Genomic DNA, 24,097 nt, shown 5'->3' on the forward strand with positions numbered 1-24,097 from the left:
TAGCTTGAAATGTATAGTCTCTCAATTTTCCATTTGTATAGAGACCAGTAGTGTATAGTGAAATCAATAATACTTGCAATTTTTTAGCTCAAGTGTTCATTATTCACCTTTGACCTGCTATCTCCAGTAAGTATAAGCTTTCAGTTCACAGAAAGTACGAGCTTAGTTATGGAATTAGTTTTTTTTGCGTTGGACAGAATAAAGGTAGCTGGAATAGGCTCAAGATAATGACCATAAGAACTTGTGAATTCTAATGTCCACCACATCAGAATACCAATTTGAGAACTGCCAATCTACAACAAAAGCTGCCAGCTCACTAAATTTCAAAGACAAACTGGAGCTAAGAAGTGAGCAGTTTTCTGTATCTGGAGCGTAAACTCACAGGCGAAGTGGCTATATCAGTGAAATTATTCTCTCAATTGAAAAGTTGAAGTTTTAAAGTTCATTTACTAGTCACAAGCAAGGCTTACGTTAATACGCAATGAAGTTACTGTGAAATTCCCCTAGTCGCCACAATCCGGCACCTGTTCGGGTCAATGCACCCTAACCAGCACGTCTTTCGGACTGTGAGAAGAAGCTGGAGCACCCGTAGGAAACCCACACAGACACTGGGAGAACATGCAAACTCCACACAGACAGTGACCCAAGCCAGGGATCGAACCCAGATCCCTGGTGCTGTGAGGCAGCAGTGCAAACCACTGTGCCACCGTGCTGCATTGGGAACCAATTGCATATTGTTTCCAATCAGCTTGCACAAAATTAAAGGCACAATTAAGCATCATTATTTACAATCCAAAATGATTTATGTGGTTGCAATACAACATTTCAATCACCATTAACAGCTTGAAATATCTTAGAACATTCTGGAAACCACGTGAACAAGGACTAATCGACTTAGTAGAACACTATGAAAATAATTACCCTGTACTCAGATATGAACTGACCTGCTGTGCAGTTTTAAGATTTTCCATTTTTACTTCTTTGATAAATCTGGAAGCTTGCAATTTAAATCAAAGATCAAAAGAAAATAAAAGAGCTATGTAATTCAAGATCTCCTTTAATTTGCATTAATACATATAGATTGTGCTAAAACATGTCTCTGAAATTCAGCAGTGAATAAGCTGATTGTCCAGTCTTGAGTGTTGTATGTCTGCATTAGAAATTCTGTTATAAAAATGATGTCAACAATAAAGCACAGGATTATTTAATTGGTAAGTGTTAGTTCAACACCCTTTCCCTCCACTCCTTCCCTCCCAAACCCCTGCCACAACACCGTGGCTCTCCAATATTTGAGTATAAGTCAACAAAAAATTCTCTTTGGGACGGATAAAAGTAAGATTATCAGTCCATGTACAATGTTGATGAGATAGAAAATCTCAGTGGATTTACAGTCAATAAATCAACCATATTAAACCTAATGGGATTTACTGAAGATCAGTTTAATAATTTTTTGATTTGAAGAGGAATTTTATGCATTAAAACTGAATTAATCTGAATTCCAACAGACAAGTAAAAACTTATTTAACACATTTTTAAAATGGAAGAAAATCATAAGTGACTAACTTAACTTATATAACAAATACAATTAAAGAAATAATAAATGCTGAAATGCATGGCCGTTTTCCAAGGCAAATGTTAAACATCTCAAATAAAAAAGTTAACTTTTTGAAGACAGTATATTTCTGCATTGGCGGAAAAATATGACCAGATTGTAGTTCTGTAATTTACATGAATACTGTGAATTAACATTCTTGGGTGATATCTTGGATGCTACTTTTAAACCCTTTTATTATTTGCAATCCACATAATTTCAATTTTTTGCAGAAAGAAAATTTATCTTCTGAAATATCTTTCAAGAAATCCTTCATTCTCAAATGGTTCTTTAAGTTTGACAAGTTATATATATATATTTTACTATAATACTGTACACCATACATATAAAGACTGGATCAGAGGACAGGGTAGGGTCCCAATTTCTCCCTTAATACTGCTATAGCAATTCTGATAATGTGCAGGGCAGGTTAGATGCCACATTTTCCAACCCCCAGACCTACTGCACATAGAATGGGATAAAATCAAAATGACCTCCTTGCCTGTCACTTTCAGTGTTTGCAAAGCAACAACAATCAAAATTCAAAAGATGCTGTGGAAATGAAGAAGGGTTGGGTTTTCAAATTATATTAGTTTCTCTTCTAAGCTGCTCATGATTCACTGAACATTTGTACTAAAATAGACTCTGGTAAATCATCTCACTTATAAAATGCAGGCTCTGCATTTTAAGCGTTCAACACTGATTATTTCTCTTTTCCCACTATAATTAATGCCGATTTGTTATCAGGGTGCACAACCAGGAGAGTGCCCCTGACTCTGATCTCTTCTGCCACGTTTGATCTATTCTCTCTCAGAGGTTGTTTGAAGAGTAACCATGATTATTCTGGCAAATGAAGTGTGCAACTAGCTGACCGTTACAGATCATCATCAATAAGCCACCACCTGTAGAACAAGCAAAAAATAACAGTCATTAAAGCTTCTCGGCCTTTTGGCTAAGATCAAGTGTAGTTTTGTTGTCCTTCACTTGGTTGAAGTCATGAGGTTACACTGAGGCTTCATTTGAAGCAATTTTTTAAAGCGGCATGTCGGCCTTTTGGCTAAGATGCAAATTAGATCAAGCCTTGCTAAACATCTCAAATAAAAAAGTTAACTTTTTGAGGACAGTATATTTCTGCATTGGCGGAAAAATATGACCAGATTGTAGTTTTGTAATTTATATGAATACTGTGAATTAACATTCTTGGGTGATATCTTGGATGCTACTTTTAAACCCTTTTATTATTTGCAATCCATATAATTTCAATTTTTTGCAGAAAGAAAATTTGTCTTCCAAATTATCTTTAAAGAAATCCTTCATTCTCAAATGGTTCTTTAAGTTTAACAAGTTATGTGCTCCAATCAGCTTGGACCATGTAGATCAAGCCCAAGACAGGAAGTGGTGAGCCTGTCTTGTCAGCTTGGATCGGGAATGTCTCACTTGCTGAGACTTTGAATTGGACTTTGATAGGATTGAATTGGATATAAACAAAAAAAAAGTCATTAAAGCACTTAATCTTGTCACTGCTCTCTTTATAGAAGTCCGATCTTACTAATTCACAAATAGTTTGGTATTACTGAATTACAAGTTCAATGCACTTCATGGTCACACCTCACAAAACCAATTATTCCAAAGGGCATATTCTTGATAATCAGTGCAAGCTGATTCTCATGTGAAGAGGGAGGGAAAATTGCTATTCACTAGTGTTGGTTCCCTCTACTGTGGAACAGAAACCCAATCTTGGACATGTTTTAAAACTTCATCCTTAATCCTAGTTCTTACTTTTAAACTGAACTTTTCTGCTGAATAAAACAATTAAATAGTTGACCCTCTGTTTGGAAATAAAATCTCCCTCCCCCCACCCCCAAACAGTTGCCAGAACAAAAAAGAGTTCTCAATTTCAGGAATGTCACACCTCATTATGCCTAAAAACATTCTAACCTGGGACTGTATAGGCCAATTTCAAAATGAGCTACAGCTTTGCAATTTGCATTTGATAAGTCAACCTCGCTCGGTGTGTATGTTGGGACAATGGCTTCCCAAACCATCAACATAAATGGCACCCGTTTCAAACCATAATGGCTGAGACATAGTCAGTTGTGAAAACAAAAGCAAATTCCCGATGCTGAATAAACATACTTTGTTGAAGTCGCTGTGGAGAATAAAGATCGCATGATCCAAGATTCTGGCCTTTTACGCAGTTTAATATTTCCTTTCTAAGCTGTGTGGCCAGCCTGTGGTTCAACATCCGACTGGCAGGCCCCAGTGGAAGCAAGCTCTGACCATGTTCAGCCACCAGCCCATCTCGCCTGACTCTACTGGAAGATGTCACATCATCGCCAACAGAACTGACACAATCTCTGCATGCCTTCTTCACCTTGTGAATCAACAATAAAGGGCGGCACGGTCGCACAGTGGTTAGCACTGCTGCTTCACAGCTCCAGGGTCCCGGGTTCGATTCCCAGCTCGGGTCACTGTCTGTGTGGAGTTTGCACATTCTCCTCGTGTCTGCGTGGGTTTCCTCTGGGTGCTCCGGTTTCCTCCCACAGTCCAAAGATGTGCAGGTTAGGTTGATTGGCCAGGTTAAAAATTGCCCTTAGTGTCCTGGGATGTGTAGGTTAGAGGGATTAGCGGGTAAAATATGTGGGGGTAGGGCCTGGGTGGGATTGTGGTCGGTGCAGACTCGATGGGCCGAATGGCCTCCTTCTGCACTGTAGGGTTTCTATGATTTCTATGATTTCTATGAACAGCACCTGAAAAAGTGAACCTTAGAACAACGGTCTCCAGCCAGCCGACCACCGAATGCCTATGTGAAATACTTCCATGTTGGACTCTGACCTTCGAGTCTGGAACTCATGAGAACCAATATGCAGTTTTTCTGTGGTGCTTGGACTATACAACCTTGTTTGTTTATCCCTCCCTGAATGTGGAATGGGAAGTTGTGAACACTCCTTTTTGTGGGTTTTGAATGTGTGAAATAAGCTAAACTTTTAAGCTACTCCTAACTCAAGTTTGCTGTGGAATTATTGGTAAAATTGGACGACACAAAAGCCGATCCCTGACATAACTTATTCTTTAAAAAAAACTATGTTCAAAAAATCTCCTCCTACGGATAGGTGGCAAGAGGAAAACAGCGCAGTTTGAACTGACTCCTTCCTGCCCATGACATGGAAGTACTGAAGGCAGATACTGGATCATGGCTACTCAGAAAAGTCTGTGTCAAAAGCATCCTGAGTTCTGCAATCTTTTAAAAATCCTTAAACAACACATCGCAACCATTTGTAAATGATCATGATTGATAGTTGGTGATCTCTGCCAATCTGTAACAGGGTGCTAGCAGAACTCGTACAAAAGCTCTAGCTGATTGTCTTTGACAATGATTCAAAGTGGGCCATGCCTAATGATTTAACTGAGATTGTAGCAATGTCCTGGAGTGATGCTTTGCCACCCCATCTCAGAGCAGCTTGAAGAGCCAGCCCCCCACCACCACCCTAGTTACCTTTCAGATTGCCACTGCTCTTACATTTCAGGTGTGACTGGCAAAATACAACACCAATGGTATTGATATCCAAGCAAACCCAGAACTGTTCACACTCACAAGACATGTATATTAGCAGAATGCCTCATTGTTGAGGGCTTAATTTCTGTGCTCTTTGTGGCTTGGTGTCAATTTGATAACACTCCTGTGAAATGACTTGGGATATTTTACTACGTTAAAGGCACTAAATAAGTGCAAGTTGCTGTTGTCCCTCTCTTCATATTCTGTTTAAACTTTTACTATAAAAAGCATCAGGTCAATTGGAAAATGTTCATTTTAATGCTAAAAGAGAAATTAGATGCGTATTCCATAAGACCATAAGACAGAGGAGCAGAATTAGGCCACTCGGCCCATCGAGTCTGCTCCGCCATTCAATCATGGCTGATGTTTTTCTCATCCCCATTCTCCTGCCGTTTCCCATAACCCCTGATCCCCTTATTAATCAAGAACCTATCTATCTCTGCCTTAAAGACACTCAATGACCTGGCCTCCACAGCCTTCTGCGGCATAGAGTTCCACAGATTCACCACTCTCTGGCTGAAGAAATTCCTCCTCATCTCTGTTTTAAAGGATCGTCCCTTTAGCCTGAGGTTGTGGCCTCTGGTTCTAGTTTTTCCTACAAGTGGAAACATCCTCTCCACGTCCACTGTTCGGCCCAAGGAGTCTGATTTAGCTGTTGGAAATCTGGCTAGAATCCACCACATATTTGTAAAGTTTTTAAGAAAAATCTGCTTAGACTTACCCAAAGCCAACCACCACTGCCACACTAAAGGAAATTCAGCCATCACTGTAAATGAAATAAAATTTGGAGTTTATTGAAAAGATGGAACTTTCCAATGTGTAAAATAGATCCAATTAGACATTAGATCTGGACATAATATTGAAAATCACAGAATTACCAATGCAGGCTGGTCTGGAGTTATTAACCTGTATGAACAGTAAGAAGTCTCACAATGCCAGGTTCGGATACCAGGTGAGGAAGAGGCAGCGCTCTGAAAGCTTGTGATTCCAAATAAACCTGTTGGACTTTCACCTGGTGTTGTGAGACTTCTTACTATGCCCACCCCAGTCCAACGCCGGCATCTCCACATCATGGCTACAACTTGTATGAAGTTTAAGAGGACAGCAAAGAGTTAAACATGTTGAGTTACATGGTACTTGAGTTACGTATAGACAGATCCAAAAGCAGGGAGGCAACAATGGATAAGGATGGCTGGTTTCCTTCTCTGAAAGACATCAGTGAACCATTTGGGTTTTTACAACAATCCAACTATCCCAAGTACATTTTCATTCATATTTTTAAAGTGGTTTCATGCTCTGAAATTGCCAAAGTGGGATTTGAGCCTAAATTCTCATGTTTATTAGACCAAGCATTATTAGTCCAGTGGCATAACCGTGGCACTATGGACGGGTTCTCCGTTCTCGTTCATTCCCACCCCATTCCCAGCGAGAATGGAGAATTTGGCGCTCAGCCAAAACTGGCACTGGAGAATCCCAACCACGGACAAGGTTGGAGGTTTTCAGTGTATGTCTCCCCAATCCTCTATATCTTCTGGCAGCCATGAATGACATGCGTGGAGGGCTATAAGTTTGTTGCTTATCTTCTTGGTGGTCCAGGGATACCAATTAGGAAAGTGAGGAAAGAGTAACATGTACTCAGAAATAAAAACTTTATTAGACGTGAATAAATGTACTGACGCACTCCAGTTAGCTGTAAGTTTAATCAGAAAACCTCTCTAGGATGTTAGAGCACTTACCTGCTGAGCTCAGTATGATGTGGATGAGTGTAACTGTGATTGAATAATCCCATACCCACTTCTTAACTATTGCTGCAAACAGCAGGCCACTGGTAAAATATGTAAGTTCCATAGACAGCAGATTCACTAAAAGAATCAGAACAGACAAAAAAATATAGACCTTAATACTTAAATCTATTTAACATGTAACAAAATAAGTAAACTCTTACATATCCCATTTTCCTAATGTGGAAACTTAGGATGCATTACAATATTTTTACATTTGAATTCTTAAAAAGACTTACTTAAGTCCTCAGCTCACTGATACTGAAAGCTCCGTCCGTGCCTTTGTTACCTGTAGACTTGACTAAACCAACACTCTCCCTGACACCTCCCAACCCAGTCCCCATACATTTCAGCTCATGCAGAATTCTACTGCCACATTCTAACAAGTGCCCTTCTTCCATCAGTCTTTCCTTGCTGACCGAGATTGCAACATTTTAATTTTAAAATTCACATCCTTATTTTTCCAACTCCCTCCCTAGCCTCTTCCCTCCCTATCTCTGCAATCTCCTCCAACTTGACAATCTCCAATTCCACTCCTCCAATTCTGGCTGTAGGCACATCCCCCATTTTAAGTGCTCCTACATTGATGGTCATGCCTTTAGCTGCCTAGACCATAGACTCTGGAATTTCCTGCCTAAAATTCTTTACTGTGTTACTTTCTCTCTTCCTTTAAGACACTCCTTGGAACTTATCTCTTTGACCAAACTATTAGTCACCTGTCTTATTATCTGTTTATCTTGTCCAGTGTCAAATTTTGTTTGATAATACTCCTGGCTACATTAAAGGTGCTATAAAATGCAAGTTGTTGCTGTTGTGTCAATGTAATGCTATGGAATGAAATATTTTCATGCTTTGAAAGTGCTGGCATTGGGTATCCACAGATGAGACACCGTACAGTTGGATAATGACCTCTTACTTTGCGGTTCTGATATGCAGATAGTGTTGAAATACTGGTGTCCCACATTGCTCCTCTCAACTTACGTTGCACTTTATTTTGTTTTCTGTTAAATGCTTGGCAGTGTCAGTCCCAACAAATCCTACAAAACCCAAACTTGTTTTGTATTGAGCCTGGAGACCAAGAGCTTCGACTGATTTAGATTTTTTTTGATTTGATTTGATTTATTATCGTCACATGTATTAACATACAGTGAAAAGTATTGTTTCTTGTGCGCTATACAGACCAAACATACTGTTCATGGAGAAGGAAAGGAGAGGGTACAGAATGTAGTGTTACAGTCATAGCTAGGGTGTAGAGAAAGATCAACTTAATACAAGGTAAGTCCATGCAAAAGTCTGACAGCAGCAGGGAAGAAGCTGTTTTTGAGTCAGTTGGTACGTGATCTCAGACTTTTGTATCTTTTTCCCGAAGGAAGAAGGTGGAAGAGAGAATATCCGGAGTGCGTGGAGTCCTTAATTATGCTGGCTACTTTGCTGAGGCAGCGGGAAGTGTAGACAGAATCAATGGATAGGAGGTTGGTTCGCGTGACGGATTGGGCTACATTCATGACCTTTTGTAGTTCCTTGTGGCCTTGGGCAGAGCAGGAGCCATACCAAGCTGCGATACAACCAGAAAGAATGCTTCCAATGGTGCATCTGTAAAACTGCTGACAGACCTCAGATTTTCTATGCATGTGCAGGCAGGGAGCAGACTGCGGATGCACAGTTCTGCACCTTTACATTCTTTGGTTGTAGGACAGGTCCCGTGCATCTTCACATAAAAATAAAAAGGGTGCAATATATCCAGGTCAGGAGACCTGGTGTGGAGCACCATAGCCTGCAAGATAGAAAACAACAGAGAGCTCACAAACAAGGGAGAGGGGGGGATTATAGAGAGCCCTCAGACAGGAGTGAGGGGATTATAGAGAGCTCACAAACAAGGGAGAGGGGATTATAGAGAGCTCACAAACAGGAGAGGGGGGATTATAGAGAGCTCTCAAACAGGAGAGGGGGATTATAGAGAGCTCTCAGACAGGAGAGGGGGATTATAGAGATATCTCAAACAAGGGGGAGGGGATTATAGAGCAATTTCAGACAGGACAGAGGGGATTATAGAGAGGTCACAAACAAGAGAGGGGGGATTATAGAGAGTTCTTAGACAGGAGAGAGGGGATTATAGAGAGCTCTTAGACAGGAGAGAGGGGATTATAGAGAGCTCTCAAACAAGGGAGAGGGGATTATAGAGAGCTCACAATCAGGAGGGGGGGTATTATAGAGAGCTCTCAGACAGGAGAGAGGGGATTATAGAGAGTTCTCAGACAGGAGAGGGGGATTATAGAGAGATCTCAAACAAGGGAGAGGGGATTATAGAGAGCTCTCAAACAAGGGAGAGGGGATTATAGAGAGCTCACAATCAGGAGAGGGGGTATTATAGAGAGCTCTCAGACAGGAGAGAGGGGATTATAGAGAGCTCTCAGACAGGAGAGAGGGGATTATAGAGAGTTCTCAGACAGGAGAGAGGGGGTTATAGAGAGCTGTCAAACAGGAGAGAGGGGATTATATAGAGCTTTCAGACATGGGAGAGGGGAATATAGAGAGCTTCAAGCAGGGGAGAAGGGACTGGGAGAGGTTCAAATAAGAAGTCCAGGTAAGGGACAGAGACAGGAGACGGAAACAGATTCCCAGTTAAGTTTAGTTAAAAAAAAAGGGAACAGAGAGACAGGCTCCAAGGTAGAGAAAGGGCTGCGGGGAGCAGGCTTTAAATAAAGAAAGCTCAAGAAAAGCCCTGGTGATTGAAGTGGATCATTAAGACAAAGGTACCCCTTTAGGGCAGTAGCATTCTGCTTGGCGGCCAGTGATCTGAAGTTGTACCTGCAGTGTGGTGTTTGGCTCTATACTCGGAAACCCAGGGGATCAGAATGTCGGTACATGGGACTGAAACGCTGCAAGGTGGTCCATTGCTGATGGTGTCTGAGTCTGGTAATTGGAGAGGGCTCAGGAGGAGCCCTGAACATCCAAGAAGGCAGCAGAAAAGTGACAAATAAAGAAAATGCTGGAAAATCTCAGCAGGTTTGACAGCATCGGTGGAGAGAGAATAGAACCTATTCTCTCTCCACAGATGCTGTCAGACCTGCTGAGATTTTCCAACATTTTCTGTTTTTGTTTCAGATTCCAGCATCTGTAGTATTTTTATTTTTATCAGAAGCGAGGTGACTCTGTCTTGTGGGTCACTGGGACAAAGGTATCTCTTTGAAGCAGGAGTATTCTGCGTGGCATAGCCAGAGAGCTGAAGTTGTGCTTGCGAATTGGTGCTGGAGTGCAGACTCGGGAATCCGGAGAAATGGAATCTCGGGAGATGGAAACCCTGTGAGGTGGACTGTTGTGAAGCTGCCCGGGTTGGAGGAAACTTTGGAGAGAATTCCAAGGTGAAATCTTCAAAGATGAAAATTGGAATCTCTCTGGAGTGAAATTGTTGACTCACAGCGCTATTGACGTCCAGATTGGTTGTTGAGAAATCCATGGAATCTGTTTAGGTCACGTTTGGCATTTATTGGGTAGTGTGGCATGTTCAAACAATCTGCCTGTTAACTCACATATACTCTGACATTCAAGGTAAGCATAAGATATAAGATAGATATTGTAAACTGTTTTATCTTTTTGACCTTGTATAGTAAAGTTTATTTTTGTTTGTTCCAAAGCTGTGGAATCCTGTGGCTTTATTCCCTGAGCAGGTGTCTTGAATCTCAAACTTTGCCTACTTTAAACAAAATGTGATTGGTCCTTAACCAGATTTTAAACAACAACTTGGGGTCTGACCCAAAAGTTCCATGAAAGAGAGGGCTACCACTATCCAATTCCTATTGAAACTAACTTGTGGACTCTACTATGGTTTGTGGCAGAGAATTCTGACCTATCTCTCCCTATGCATGCAAGGTCTTTAAGCATCTTTTAACTAAAGTGCATAGTCGTACACAAGGGTTATTAAAAATCCCAGTGTAAAACTTCTTTGTTGTGAGGTATAGTAAGTAGTCTCACAACACCAGGTTAAAGTCCAACAGGTTTATTTTGGTAGCACGAGCTTTCGAAACACTTCCCCTTCATCAGGTGAGTGAAGATTTTGGTTCACAAACAGTGCATATATAGACACAAACTGAACTACAAGATAATGGTTGGAATGTGAGTCTTAACTGGTAATCAAGTCTTTACAGGTGCAAACAATGTGAGTGGAGAGAGGGTTAAGCACAGGTTAAAGAGATGTGAATTGTCTCCAGCCAGGACGGTTAGTGAGATTTTGCAAGCCCAGGCAAGTCGTGGGGGTTACAGATAGTGTGACATGAACCCAAGATCCTGGTTGAGGCCGTCCTCATGTGTGCGGAACTTGGCTATCAGTCTCTGCTCAGCGATTCTACATTGTCGTGTGTTGTGAAGGCCGCCTTGGAGAACGCTTACCCGAAGATCAGAGGCTGAATGCTCTTGACTACTGATTTAGTCTCGCCAATGTACCATGCCTCGGGACATCCTTTCCTGCAGCGTGTCAGGTAGACAATATTGGCCGAGTCACAAGAACATGTACCGTGTACCTGATGGATAGTGTTCAGGCAACGCTCCGAAAGCTCATGCTACCAAATAAACCTGTTGGACTTTAACCTGGTGTTGTGAGACTTCTTACTGTGCCTACCCCAGTCCAACGCCGGCATCTCCACATCATTGTTGTGAGATAATAAATCAGAAAGTTACATGTACAAACATAAAAAGAAACAAAAACTGTTGTTAATGCTCAATACCATCAGCATTTGCAAATGGAAAAGATAAGTTACTGTTTTGAGCATTTCCAGTGGCTAGTTTGAAAATTGTGTCCAGATCTAACAAGGATCTACATCTAGCGTTTTCCTGTCTTTTCTCAACAGATGCTAATAATTGGACCCCCTTCTATTTTCACCATTGTCTAGTTTTGTTTTATTATTTCTGATATTTTTCTTTTTGTTTCCAATTTAAAAGGTAGTTAAATCAAGCTTAAAATGTTTTGCAATGTTCACAATTATTTTTTATTCAATTGTGGGGATGTGAGTCTCACTGGCTAAACCAGCCTTTATTCCCCATCTCACGGTGGGACAGAATTATTCAGCATCGTCCTAAATAATTATAACATGACCTCTCGTCAAGCTAAGTGAAAAACCCAGCTGCTAAATCAGCATGAGACCACTGTGGTGAACCATAGATGGTTACCACTATGGGTACTGAACCATAGATGGTTACCACTATGGGTACTTGTACATATGTTACTCTTGTTACTGTTGGGGTTAGGATTGGGGTGTTCCACCTGTTATCATTGTTCTGTGGTACACTCCGTTCGGCTCCGCCTTCTTACAGGAGTATAAAGGTCACTGCTACTTCCTAGTAGCCCTTAGTCTGGGATAGTATTGTTAAGTAGTGTGCTCCAATCTTGTTGTGAATAAAAGCCTTTATTCCCGGGTACGTCCTAGCCTCCCGTGTGAATCAATCGCGCATCAACCACAGAATAAAATGGTCCTAAATTGACACTTTCAGAAAAGCTATTACAGTTGTCTTGGGCAAGGACATTTTTCTGTGCTTGAAATGGACAAATTATTCGTACAGGGCAGGGTGAACATAAGAGTTGTCAGCAGGTAAATAGTTGCTAACATAAAATCAATTCTTAGTACGTAACCCACCAATCTCAAAATAACTACAGCATTTAACGTGTTATAATTTATCAAAACAAATGTTTCTGCGCACTTTTCTGAGGTTGAAACGGACAAATTATTCGTACAAGGCAGGGTGAGCAAAGGCAACATCATAAGAGTCTCGGCAAGCAAATAGTTGCTAACACAAAATCGCAACTTTTTTCATTCCTCAGTATTTAACCCAACAGCCTCAAAATAACTACAGTACGTACTGTAATTTATCAAAATGAATGTTTCTTAACCGGAAATACTGGAAAAATACAGGTTATATAACATCTATAGAGGGAGAGGTAAATGTGTTCCTGCATTTAATGGGGGAATAGTTGTGGGTTGGCAGGGTGGAAGATACTCGTTCAGATATAGTTTTAAAAATATTTTAGAGGGAAAGAAATCGCTGTCAATCCAGGTCTGCGCTTGTGGTTAACAAGGGAGCCTAGGGTAAATTTCTGGATCATCACCAGCATCAAGCTCAAGTACCTGATGCCAAGGTCAGTGTGAGGGGCATTTTTGGAGGGGCTCTGGCTTCAGAATTCATCCCATCCCAGGTAAGTATCACACGTGAGCAGGTCAAGACTTCCCCAGGGTCCCGATGGACAATACGGGTGAACGTCTCAACACGTTGTCCTCGGAAGAGCCACGCCAATGTTTCAGTTCAATGACCTTTAAGCAGACAGTTCTAACAAAAGGTCCATGGTTTGAAAAGTGAAATCTGTTGCTCTCTGCACGGATACTGACCCGCTGAGATTTTCAGGCTTTTTCAGTTTTCATTTCAGATTTCCAGCATCCACTGTGATACTTACCTAGGTACTTAGAGCTGGACCTTGTTGCTTGTGTTTTAAAGTCAAATGGAATCAACCCATCGAATGAATCAAGTCTGCAAAAATAAATGACAGAAACTAGCGTTTTCAGGAACTAAGTAAACAAATAGATACAGCCTATCCCCTAGCAAGCTGTTCCAAACAACAAATTCTGTTTAAAATTGCATATGAACCTATGAAAATGATGGATTGGAAAAGACCAGGTGGTTCATCAACCCTGTCCTTTATACTCTTATTGCATTGAGCACATTCTCCTCACCACCCTCATCCTTCAATAGCAATGTAACCTCTTACATACCCTTTTCACCTCACTCCTGGAATTTATAATCCATTTATGTACTAGAAAACACATGATCAATGTTGGAAAATTTAAACGTTCCATGGCTGCACTGTCAGGCTATGTAACTCTATCCCAATGAACAAGATTCATTGGAATAGAGTTGGTCCTAATCTTGGAGGTGTCATCACATGACATCCTGCGTCCAATCAGTCCACCCCCCACCCTCCTTCCATTGGGTGCCCATCATGTCCATGCTCATACCGTCCAGCCAATTGGAAAATTAACTGACATTTCATCACCTGATTGGATATTTTTTGACTGTCAAAGAGCCTTTCATCTTCAGTTCAATGTTTTTCCCATTATTAAACAAAACTGTTCAAAGAAAACCACCAAAAAACCCCACAATCTTTAATGCACCCACGGTGTGTCTCTTGGGTGTTGCTCACAGCAAAGTTCTGGAAATTGGTTGTCAATTCCTAGAGATACCAAGGCAATCCTGAAGGGTTGGCAATCCACTTAAGATAGAAGGTCACAAGATAAAGCTCTCCTCTGCTTCTATTTTCTATCTTGATGTATCACATATGTTAAAATGTGCAAAATTAATGAATCAATAATTAAATCAAGAGAGTTGCTAACATTGGCATTGGCTGCCATCTTATGTCAGTACATCGCACATGTACCACTGACATTTATGTTCTGCTCTCCTCTTTATGAGGTATGGGCTCTCCTTAAATTAATGTATGAATAGCTTGTGTGATGAAAATTATTATATATTTAACTGGTTGCATGATTCCTTTAAGAGTTGATCACACGATTTAATGATGATGTCATTAGGGTGTTGCACAGGTTGCTGTTTTAGTTTCAGTTTGTTCTCTATACAGGCAGCAGCTCCTTCAATAAATCGCTTGTTGTTACTTTGAATCTACGTGTGCAAACGACAGCCACAATTCTCCAGAATTGGGACTAAGTGCTTTTCCGCTGGCGTTAGCAGCATCTATCGGGTGGGATTCTCCCACTGGCAAAAACCGCTGGCCAGCCCCGCTGTTTAAAGGGCGACCCGATCTCCACTCTCATTTATTGCCCCCCCCCCCCAGAAACAAATTGGTGCCCCCTCCAACTGACCAGGGGAGAACCAGCAACCCTTCACCAATGAGGGACATCCTACCCCCCCCATCTGCAAATAATAGATAACCCCCCCATACCACATAGGCATGAGAATGACCTGACCACCTCCCCTCCCCCACCCTACTGAGGCCAGCTCCCCCCAAGAGCTCCCACTCAGCTGCCTCCCCCTCAGACCCCCACTCAGCTCCCTTTGGACCAAGCACCTTGGCGGCGAACAGTGCATTGCCCCTGGTAATGACACCCTGGGCCTGGCACTTTGGATCTCAAGGGGCCTCATGAGATAAGTCCAGTGGCCATTTGCCCCTCTGCTGCTGCCAGGCTGTAGAGGAAGAGTCCCCCTGGCGTCCTGGGGGTTGGCGTGGTGATTTCAGGCAGCCCTGTGATCATTTTCCTGCCTGTCAGCTATGCAAATTCTGAAATGGCCAGGTGACTTTAATCTCCAGCCATCCCCCTCCCCTCCCTCCCCCCACCTTCCCAGTCACATGGCATGATTTTAAATAATTGCAGCGCTCCATTACTCCATTCTGCAGCAGAGATTTCCTTTCTCCCTGTCAGAAGCTGCAGGTGTGAGCAGACCCCTTTGAAGTGCTCTGACAGACTGGAGGTGTCAATTTCACAGTCTAATCTTTCATTTGATTTGATTTATTATTGTCACATGTATTAGTATGCAGTGAAAAGTATTGTTTCTTGCGCGCTATACAGACAAAGCATACCGTTCATCGAGAAGGAAACGAGAGAGTGCAGAATGTAGTGTTACAGTCATAGCTACAGAGTAGAGAAAGATCAACTCAATGCGAGGTAGGCCCATTCAAAAGTCTGACGGCAGCAGGGAAGAAGCTGTTCTTGAGTCGGTTGGTACGTGACCTCAGACTTTTGTATCTTTTTCCCAACGGAAGAAGGTGGAAGAGAGAATGTCCGGGGTGCGTGGGGTCCTTGATTATGCTGGCTGCTTTGCCGAGGCAGCGGGAAGTATAGACAGAGTCAATGGATGGGAGGCTGGTTTGCGTGATGGATTGGGCTGCATTCAGGACCTTTTGTAGTTTCTTGCAGTTTTGGGCAGAGCTGGAGCCATACCAAGCTGTGATACTACCAGAGAGAATGCTTTCTATGGTGCATCTGTAAATCCTGATGGACAGTCTGTGCTTTCACTTCCTTTTTTGAAACACACTTCAGGGGCAGTCCAGGCACGACACCCTCATTCAGGCAGCAGCAACAGAGGGGCAAATGGCTGCTGGGCCAACCTCCCCGAGTCCTCTTGGGGCCCAAGGCGCCAGGCCAGGGTGTCAGTGCCAGGGTGTCAGTGCCTGGGTGCCAGTGGGCAGTGCATTGTTGGCAGTGCCAAGGTGCTTGGCCTGAAGGGAGACTTGTTAGAATGTAACCAGTGACAACTTTGTATTGGATGTAATGTGACCAATGGGAACAAGATGTAAGGGTCAGCTGACCGAGTAAACCATTGTATGAATTACAGAGTGATGTAATAGTCAGCTGACCAGCTGATTCACTATAAATAAGGAACTATGTAGAATTGTGGGAAGCTTGGAGTGGCCCAGGGCGAGGCTCCAAGTTTGGAGTAATGATGTTTCTTTATTAAACCCTGTCTTTGATTTATAAGTTGGAGTAAGTTTTGTTGTACTTACAGTAGCTGCATTTTGAAGAGTCCCTTCTGAAGAAACATGGCTGAGTGGGAGGTCTGAGGGGGAAGGGAGCTGAGTGGGGGTGTCTGGGGGGGAAGGGAGCTGAGTGGGGGTGTCTGGGGGGGAAGGAAAAGGGAACATGAGTGGGGGCTGAGGGGGAATGGGACAGTGGGGGGGTCTGAGGGGGAAGGGGGATGAGTGGGGGGGTCTGAGGTGGAAGGGGACTGAGTGGGGGGTCTGAGGGGGAAGGGGGATGAGTGGGGGGGGGATGAGGGGGAAGGGGGATGAGTGGGGGTCTGAGGGGGAAGGGGACTGAGTGGGGGGTCTGAGGGGGAAGGGGGCTGAGTGGGGGGTCTGAGGGGGAAGGGGACTGAATGGGGGGAGTCTGAGGGGGAAGGGGACTGAGTGGGGGGAGTCTGAGGGGGAAGGGGGCCTGAGTGGGGTGTCTGAGGGGGAAGGGGGGGGGTGAGTGAATAAGCCTCATGCCTGCATGGTGTGGGGGGCAGGATGCCCCTCATTGCTGAGGGGTAGGTGGTGCTTCCCCAACCCTTGGGGTCCAACACTCCAGGTCCTCGCTTGTGAGGACCTGTTCTAAAGCCCGCCTGCTGCAGATCCTCCAGGGGAGGCGGGTGAATAGCGAGGGCCATTGGACCCGGGCCGCTTGGCTGCTAATTACAATTAAATGTGTGGATTTGAATATGCATTAGGATACCCGCTCTGACAGGGCACCTGATTCGTGCTGGCAGCGCAGCCTGGAAGGGTCGCAATGGGTTTGGCGAGTGACAAAAAACCTGCTTTCCCATCAAGTCCCAATTCTCCGGGCAACTGTGATTCGCGATCAGGGCTAACGAGCCCAGGGAAGCTCCCCATCCCATGTCTTTATTATTAAAACCCATAAATCCTAGCTTGGTTAAGACAATACAAAAATGTTCTCCCAAACTCCTGTGTATAGATAAAGAGTACATTGACATTGCATGTCCAACTGGGACCCTTACCCATCAAATCACCCCAGTGTTTGATTTACTGAGCATTGCACAGCTCCATATACAAGATGAGAAGTTAGAACATTAGCCCCATAACATAAGTGGTTTCATAATTATTATTAAAATATGTCAGAACGGATTCCATTGGATGATTTATACTGGGCTCTAAAACATTCTTTTCAGACACTTTTCTAGTCGGATTAGTGATCCAGAGGAAACCTTCCCTCGTATACCTTACCTGAATGCTCCAAAGCAGATGCTTCCAATCATGTAGTACAGGGCGTAGAACACCAATAAACATTGCAGCAAATTTAAGAGGACAGTCTGAAAAAAAATGTAAATGCAGATTGATTAGGTTTAATATGATTTGTCTGGTGTTTGGCTGTGGGGGCAATGTTAATCTAAACCAGGAGTGTTCCCTTCCAGGCAGGAGCGTTCCCTCCCAGTCGGGGAACACTTCAGCAGTCACGGGCATTCAGCCTCTGATCTCCAGGTAAGCGTTCTCCAACCCGGCCTTCACGACACATGACAATGCAGAATCACTGAGCAGAAACTGATAGCCAAGTTCCGCAGACATGTGGACGGCCTCAACCGGGATCTTGGGTTCATGTCACACTATCTGTAACCCCCACGACTTGCCTGGGCTTGCAAAATCTCACTAACTGTCCTGGCTGGAGACAATACACATCTCTTTAACCTGTGCTTAACCCTCTCTCCACTTACTTTGTCTGTACCTTTAAGACTTGATTACCTATAAAGACTCGCATTCCAACCATTATCTTGTAAATTGAGTTTGTGTCTGTATATGTCCTGTTTGTGAACACAAGTCCTCACTCACCTGATGAAGGAGCCTGAGACTCCGAAAGCTTGTGCTGCCAAATAAACCTGTTGGACTTTAACCTGGTGTTGTGAGACTTACCAATCTAAACCACTGGCAGAGAACTGATTTAGATGTAATGATGTTTTTACATGCTGCTTGACTTTGCTTATCATAAAGCCAGCAGAAATTAAGCAAAGTTGTGGCTAAGCTTTATCAAATACTGACTTGGTCTCAATGTTCTACTCTGTCCAGTTCTTGGGTGTCCAAATCTCACATTACATTTTAGAGAAGAATGTGAGACCATTGGAGAGAGTGGAGCAAAGATGTACAAGAATGGTTACAGGGATAAGGAACTTCCGTTACCTGGGTAAATTGGAGAAGCGGTGGTCGTTCTCTTTAAAGAACAGAAATTTGAGAGGAGATTTGATAATGATGTTTGATTCGATTTGATTTATTATTGTCACATGCATTGGTATACAATGAAAAGTATTGTTTCCTTCACACTATACAGACAAAGCATACCGTTCATAAAGATGGAAATGAGAGGGTGCAGATGTTCAAAATCTAAAGCGATCTGGATCGAGTAGATAGGAAGAAACTGAAGTGGAGAAAAACATAAAGATGGATACCTGACACATAAAATGGCTGCCTGGCACATAAACACTTACCTGGGAGAGAGACATTAAGCAGGCACTGACTTTTAGCGCAGACAGCTACTTGAAATTAAAACATGCGGACAGACAGTTATTTAAAGTTAAACATGCAGGAATCAGATACTGCAAGAAGCCAGTAAGGGCTTGACTTTAAGATAAGGACAGACCTAGGACAATAAGGACTGATAAAGAGATTAACCATAAATGGGAACGGGAATACATAAATGCAGGAAAACCAATGTATAGACCGAAACTAAGTCATTGATAGTCACTGAAGGAGGAAATGTATCCATTCTATGAAACAATGCGATGTTAAAAGCCAATGTCTATATATGTCTGGCTGTAACGATGTGTTAAACTATCGATCCTACTCAGCTATAACGATGTGTTAAATGGCTAATGTCCGGACTATCCATGCTCTGAAAAGTATAAAAATGAACCACTCCTATTGTATCATTGAGAGAAGGTAGCTGCTAAAGTGCCAGTGCCTATCTCCACGAGAAGCTTCGTTAAATAAAACTGTATTGTTGAACCTCCAGCCTGACTCCGGTGGCAATTTTCCCACAACAAAACCATTTCTATTGGCCTAAGAAATGAAAATCAGAGGACACTGATTCAAGGCGAATGGCAAAGGAACCGAAGGCAACATGAGGAAAACCTTTTTCACGCCACATGTGATTAGAATCAGTGGGGGGAATTTCACTATTTTGAGTCTAAGTGCCGAATCTGGGTGTCGAATAGATCCGTGCCCGGAATCCTCTTTCCAGCGCGCCCATACGCGCATGCGCAGTTCAAAACAAATCTGACAGCGCGCCCGGGCGTGAAACAAAAAACATAAAGTGGAGAGAGCGGCTCTCTGACGTTCATCCTCTGGTTGGGAGGGGGGGGGGGTGTGACCGATCACCCCCTGGAGGGGGGGAGGAGAGGGGGTGTGACATCCCATCCTCTGGGGTAGGGGGGGTGGAGGAGAGGGGGTGTGACGTATCATCCTCTGGTCGGGGGGGTTCCACTGCCTGTCTGCGGCTGATCCCTCCTGGCACCATCACTGGGCCACTACCAGCCGCAGCCATCTCTCCCGCTCTCTCGCACCTGCAGGGAAGAGTAATCTGTGGCTGGTAGTGTCCCAGTGATGGTGCCAGGAGGGATCGGCCGCAGACAGGCAGCGGAACCCCCCCGACCAGAGGAGGAGGCGTCACACCCCCTCTCCTCCCCCCTGCAGGGGATGATCGGTCACACCCCCTCCCCTCCCACCCCCCCCCACCCCAGGGGATGAGACATCACATCCTCTCTCCTCCTCCCACCCCCCTCCCCCCCCGACCAGAGGATGACCTGGGTCAGAGAGCCGTTGCAGTCTCTGACCCCACTCTCCGGAGGCTGCAGCGGCGACTTCAGGCTTTTATTTTGCAGGTCGGTAACAGCGCGGACACGGACCGGGCCAGAAGACGGTAAAGTGGGATTTGGCGGTAAAGTTGGGCGCGCGGTTCATTAAGTCGATTTAAATGCATGCAAATGTATTTAAATCATTGGGCCGCCCGATTCGGGCGCAGGCCGGACCCACGCCCGAATCGGATGTCGATAAAGGCGCGGTCTGCTCGGATTCGGGTGCAGATTGCGGTATAGGCCCGACGCCCAACCTTACCGCAACTTCGCACCCGTTTTGGTAAAATCAGGCCCAGTGTCTGTGAGTGTGGAGGCGGAGTCGATTGTGACTTTCAAAATGCTATTGGGGATTTGTCTGAAGAAAATATATATAGGGCTACGGAGAAAGAGCGGGGAAGGGGGACTGGCTGAGTTGCTATTGCAGAGAGCTGACACAGACACACTGGGCTAAATGGCCTCCTTCTGTTCGGCGATCATCTATGATTCTATAAGTAGTACTGCATGGGATGTGAAATAGGGTGATTGGTGCCAATTTGGAATGTAGCTTTTCCAGTGCAATAAACAGGCCACGTGGAACAAAAAAAAACAGAAGAAACTAATCTCTTAAAGAAAACCAACAAGGTTGATTTCTTTGCGAGGCGGACAGTATCATGGATAGCACATATAGAAAGGTGGTCACATCTCAGGCTAAGATTCCCAGGCAGGAAGGGAACAGGTGACCACCAGGTAGCGCAAGAGGGCGAGGCAGGCAGTGTAGGAATCTCCTGTGACTATTCCCCTGAAAAACAGATATACCGCTTTGGATACTGTTGAGGGGAATGACCTCTCAGGGAGAGTAGCAACAGCCAAATTCTTTGCACCACAGTTGGCTCTGCTGCAGAGGGGAGGAATAAAAAGTGTGGGAATGCAATAGTTATTGGGGATTCAATTGTAAGGGGAATAGATAGGCCTTTCTGTGGCCGCAAATGAGATTCCAGGATGGAATGTTGACTCATTGGTGTTAGGGTTAAGGATTTCTCAGAGCGGTTACAGAACATTCCGGAGGGGGAGGATGAACAGCTAGTGGTTGTGGTATGCATGAGTACCAATGACATAGGTAAAATAAAGGGATGAGGTCCTAAAAGCAGAATATAGGGAGCTAGAAACAAAATTAAGAAGTCAGACCTCAAAAGTTAGTCATCTCAGGATTACTACCAGTGCTAAGTTAGCCAGAGTAGAAATGGCAGGATATATTGGATGAACATGTGGCTGAAGGTGTGAGGGAGAGGGTTTCAGATTCATAGAAATCATAGAAATCATAGAAACCCTACAGTGCAGAAGGAGGCCATTCGGCCCATCGAGTCTGCACCGACCACAATCCCGCCCAGGCCCTACCCCCACATATATTTACCCGCTAATCCCTCTAACCTACGCATCTCAGGGGCAATTTTTAGCATGGCCAATCAACCTAACCCGCACATCTTTGGACTGTGGGAGGAAACCGGAGCACCCGGAGGAAACCCACGCAGACACGAGGAGAATGTGCAAACTCCATACAGACAGTGACCCGAGCCGGGAATCGAACCCGGGACCCTGGAGCTGTGAAGCAGCAATGCTAACCACTGTGCTACCGTGCATTGGGGCATTGGAGGAGGCGGGACTAGTACAAACTGGACGGGTTACACCTGGACAGGACTGAGACTGATGTCTCAGGGGGTTAATTTGCTAGAGTGGTTGGGAGGGTTTAAATTAAAATGGCTGGGGGATGGGAACCTATGAAAGAAGTCAGGGGAGGGGGAATCAAGTAGATGAACAAAATACAGAAAGGGGAATAAGAAAAGTGATAGGCAGAGAAACCAAGGGCCAGAATCAAACAGGGTCTCAGTGGAAAATAGTGCGAACGGGACCAGTAATGTTAGAAAGGTGAGACTATAGGCTTTGTGTCTTAACGCGCAGAGCATTCCCAATAAAGTGGATGAATTAATCGCACAAATGGATGTAAATGGGTATGATATAATCGGGATTATGGAGACCTGGCTGCAGGGTGACCAGATGTTGGAAATGAGCATCCAGACGTATTCAATATTTAGGAATGACGAACAAAAAGGAAAAGGCAGTTGTGGAGGGGGGTTTGAAATTAGCCAGAATAGTAAGTAAAGGGTTAAGATTATTTTTACCCAACAGAGAGGCGTTGAACAGTTTAACTGATAATGAAAAGTTTTATGGCATGTAATAATGTGTCTTAATATTTTTAAATGAATCATGATTTTAAATGTGGAAGGTTTTATGTTTAAATTAAAAAGAATGTAATGTATTTTAAACATTTTAAAATCTTTGTATTTCAGTCAAATATGCAAACATTGCAGATATGGATCCAAACATTCATGACTTGATCAGCAGTAACACAAATGTTTCACGTAAAGAACAAAATAATGTAACATTATAATAGAATACAATAGGATTTGTTGACAAAGCGTAAGGAAGTGTCAAATCTCTTGGCCCGAAATTTTATGCTTTCAAGATACTTTGATATTGCCACAGATAGTACAAGAAAGGAATGGCATCTTCAGATTCTGCCAAATAGGTGGGAATCAGGTATTGGGATGGACCAGTAAAAATTTCACTATAATCGGGTGGCGTATTGCAATTGATTGAGAGATTTGATGTGATAAAGACTGACAATTTAATATGCAATGAAATCGAATTAAGCTAATTAGTAGGAAAGGCTGAGATAAGAATAATCGTATTGAATTTTGGCACAAAGTTGAGATCTTTGGAAGGCTTAGTGGTACTCTGTGCTGCTTGGCAATCTGAGGATCTCCCTTCGGCCGTTGTTTTACGTTCTTGTCTGTCTATGTAAGTTCCACATGTTTTTTAATAAATCTTGGTACCCTTTAAAAACTGAAGGATTTTGCCTTTGCGAGATTTAATTTTCAAAGTACTTCGTTTTCTAAGGAATCAGGCACCATTTGAAAAATCCCCACTTTAATTTGGTGACGGGACGGGACGGGTCATCGGATGCCAAAGGTCGAACGTGCCTTCCCGATGGGTGAGTATTACACCACAATCACATAGAGGGGGTTACATGTTAGGCCACCAGATCCATTCAACCGATTCTGAGAAACACCAAAGGGCAAAAACCTTTAGCAGAGATTCTTATATAGACCCCTAAACTGTAGTGGTGATATTGTGAATGACATTAAAGAGGAAATTAGAGATACATGTGCTAAAAGAGCATTATAGGTGATTTTAATCTGCATATAGACTGGGCAAATCAAGTTAGTCACTATACCTAGAGGAGGAATTTCTGGATCAATACATTGAGGAACCAACTGGAGAGCAGGCAATTCAAAACCCCTTGGGGATGAGCAACCATAACATGATAGCATCTTTCATCAGGGTGGAGAGTGACGTAATTGATTTTGAGATGAGGAAAAGAAACTACAGTATGAGGCACGAGTTGACGATGATAGATTGGGAAATGTTACACAAAGGGATGGCGGTGGATAGGCAATGGCAAACATTCAAGGAGCTCATGGGTGAACTGCAACAATTGTTTATTCCTGTCTGGCACAAAATAAAACTGGAAAGGTGGCCAAACCATGGCTTACAAGGGAAACTAGCAACAGAATTAGATCCAAGGGAGAGGGATACAATTGGCCAAGAAAAACAACAAACCTGAGGATTGGGAGCAGATTAAAATTCAGCAAAGGAGGTGCAAGGGACTGATTAAGAAGGAGAAAATAGAGTACGTGAGTAAGCTTGCAGGGAACATAAAAACTGACTGTAAAAGTTTCTATAGGTATGTGAGAAGACAAAGATTGGTGAAGATAAATGCAGATCACTTACGGTCAGAAA

General features: G+C 43.4%; 1 protein-coding gene across 1 annotated transcript in view; it reads right to left on the bottom strand.

Moving 5' to 3' along the window:
- Positions 1–1,789: 1,789 nt before the first annotated feature.
- The window catches only part of LOC144509400 (putative transmembrane protein 244), a 36,467-nt gene continuing 14,159 nt past the window's right edge, over positions 1,790–24,097 (bottom strand). Inside the window, exons 2-6 of the mRNA XM_078238221.1 lie at positions 17,646–17,731; positions 13,368–13,441; positions 6,884–7,009; positions 5,869–5,913; positions 1,790–2,493 (exon numbers count right to left, since the gene is read on the bottom strand). Of these exons, the coding sequence (XP_078094347.1) occupies positions 2,402–2,493; positions 5,869–5,913; positions 6,884–7,009; positions 13,368–13,441; positions 17,646–17,731 (423 nt within the window). The 3' untranslated portion in view covers positions 1,790–2,401. The remainder of the gene's footprint in view (positions 2,494–5,868; positions 5,914–6,883; positions 7,010–13,367; positions 13,442–17,645; positions 17,732–24,097) is intronic.

The sequence above is a fragment of the Mustelus asterias genome, chromosome 21 (genome assembly GCF_964213995.1).
Source record: "Mustelus asterias chromosome 21, sMusAst1.hap1.1, whole genome shotgun sequence".
Lineage (NCBI taxonomy): Eukaryota > Metazoa > Chordata > Chondrichthyes > Carcharhiniformes > Triakidae > Mustelus > Mustelus asterias.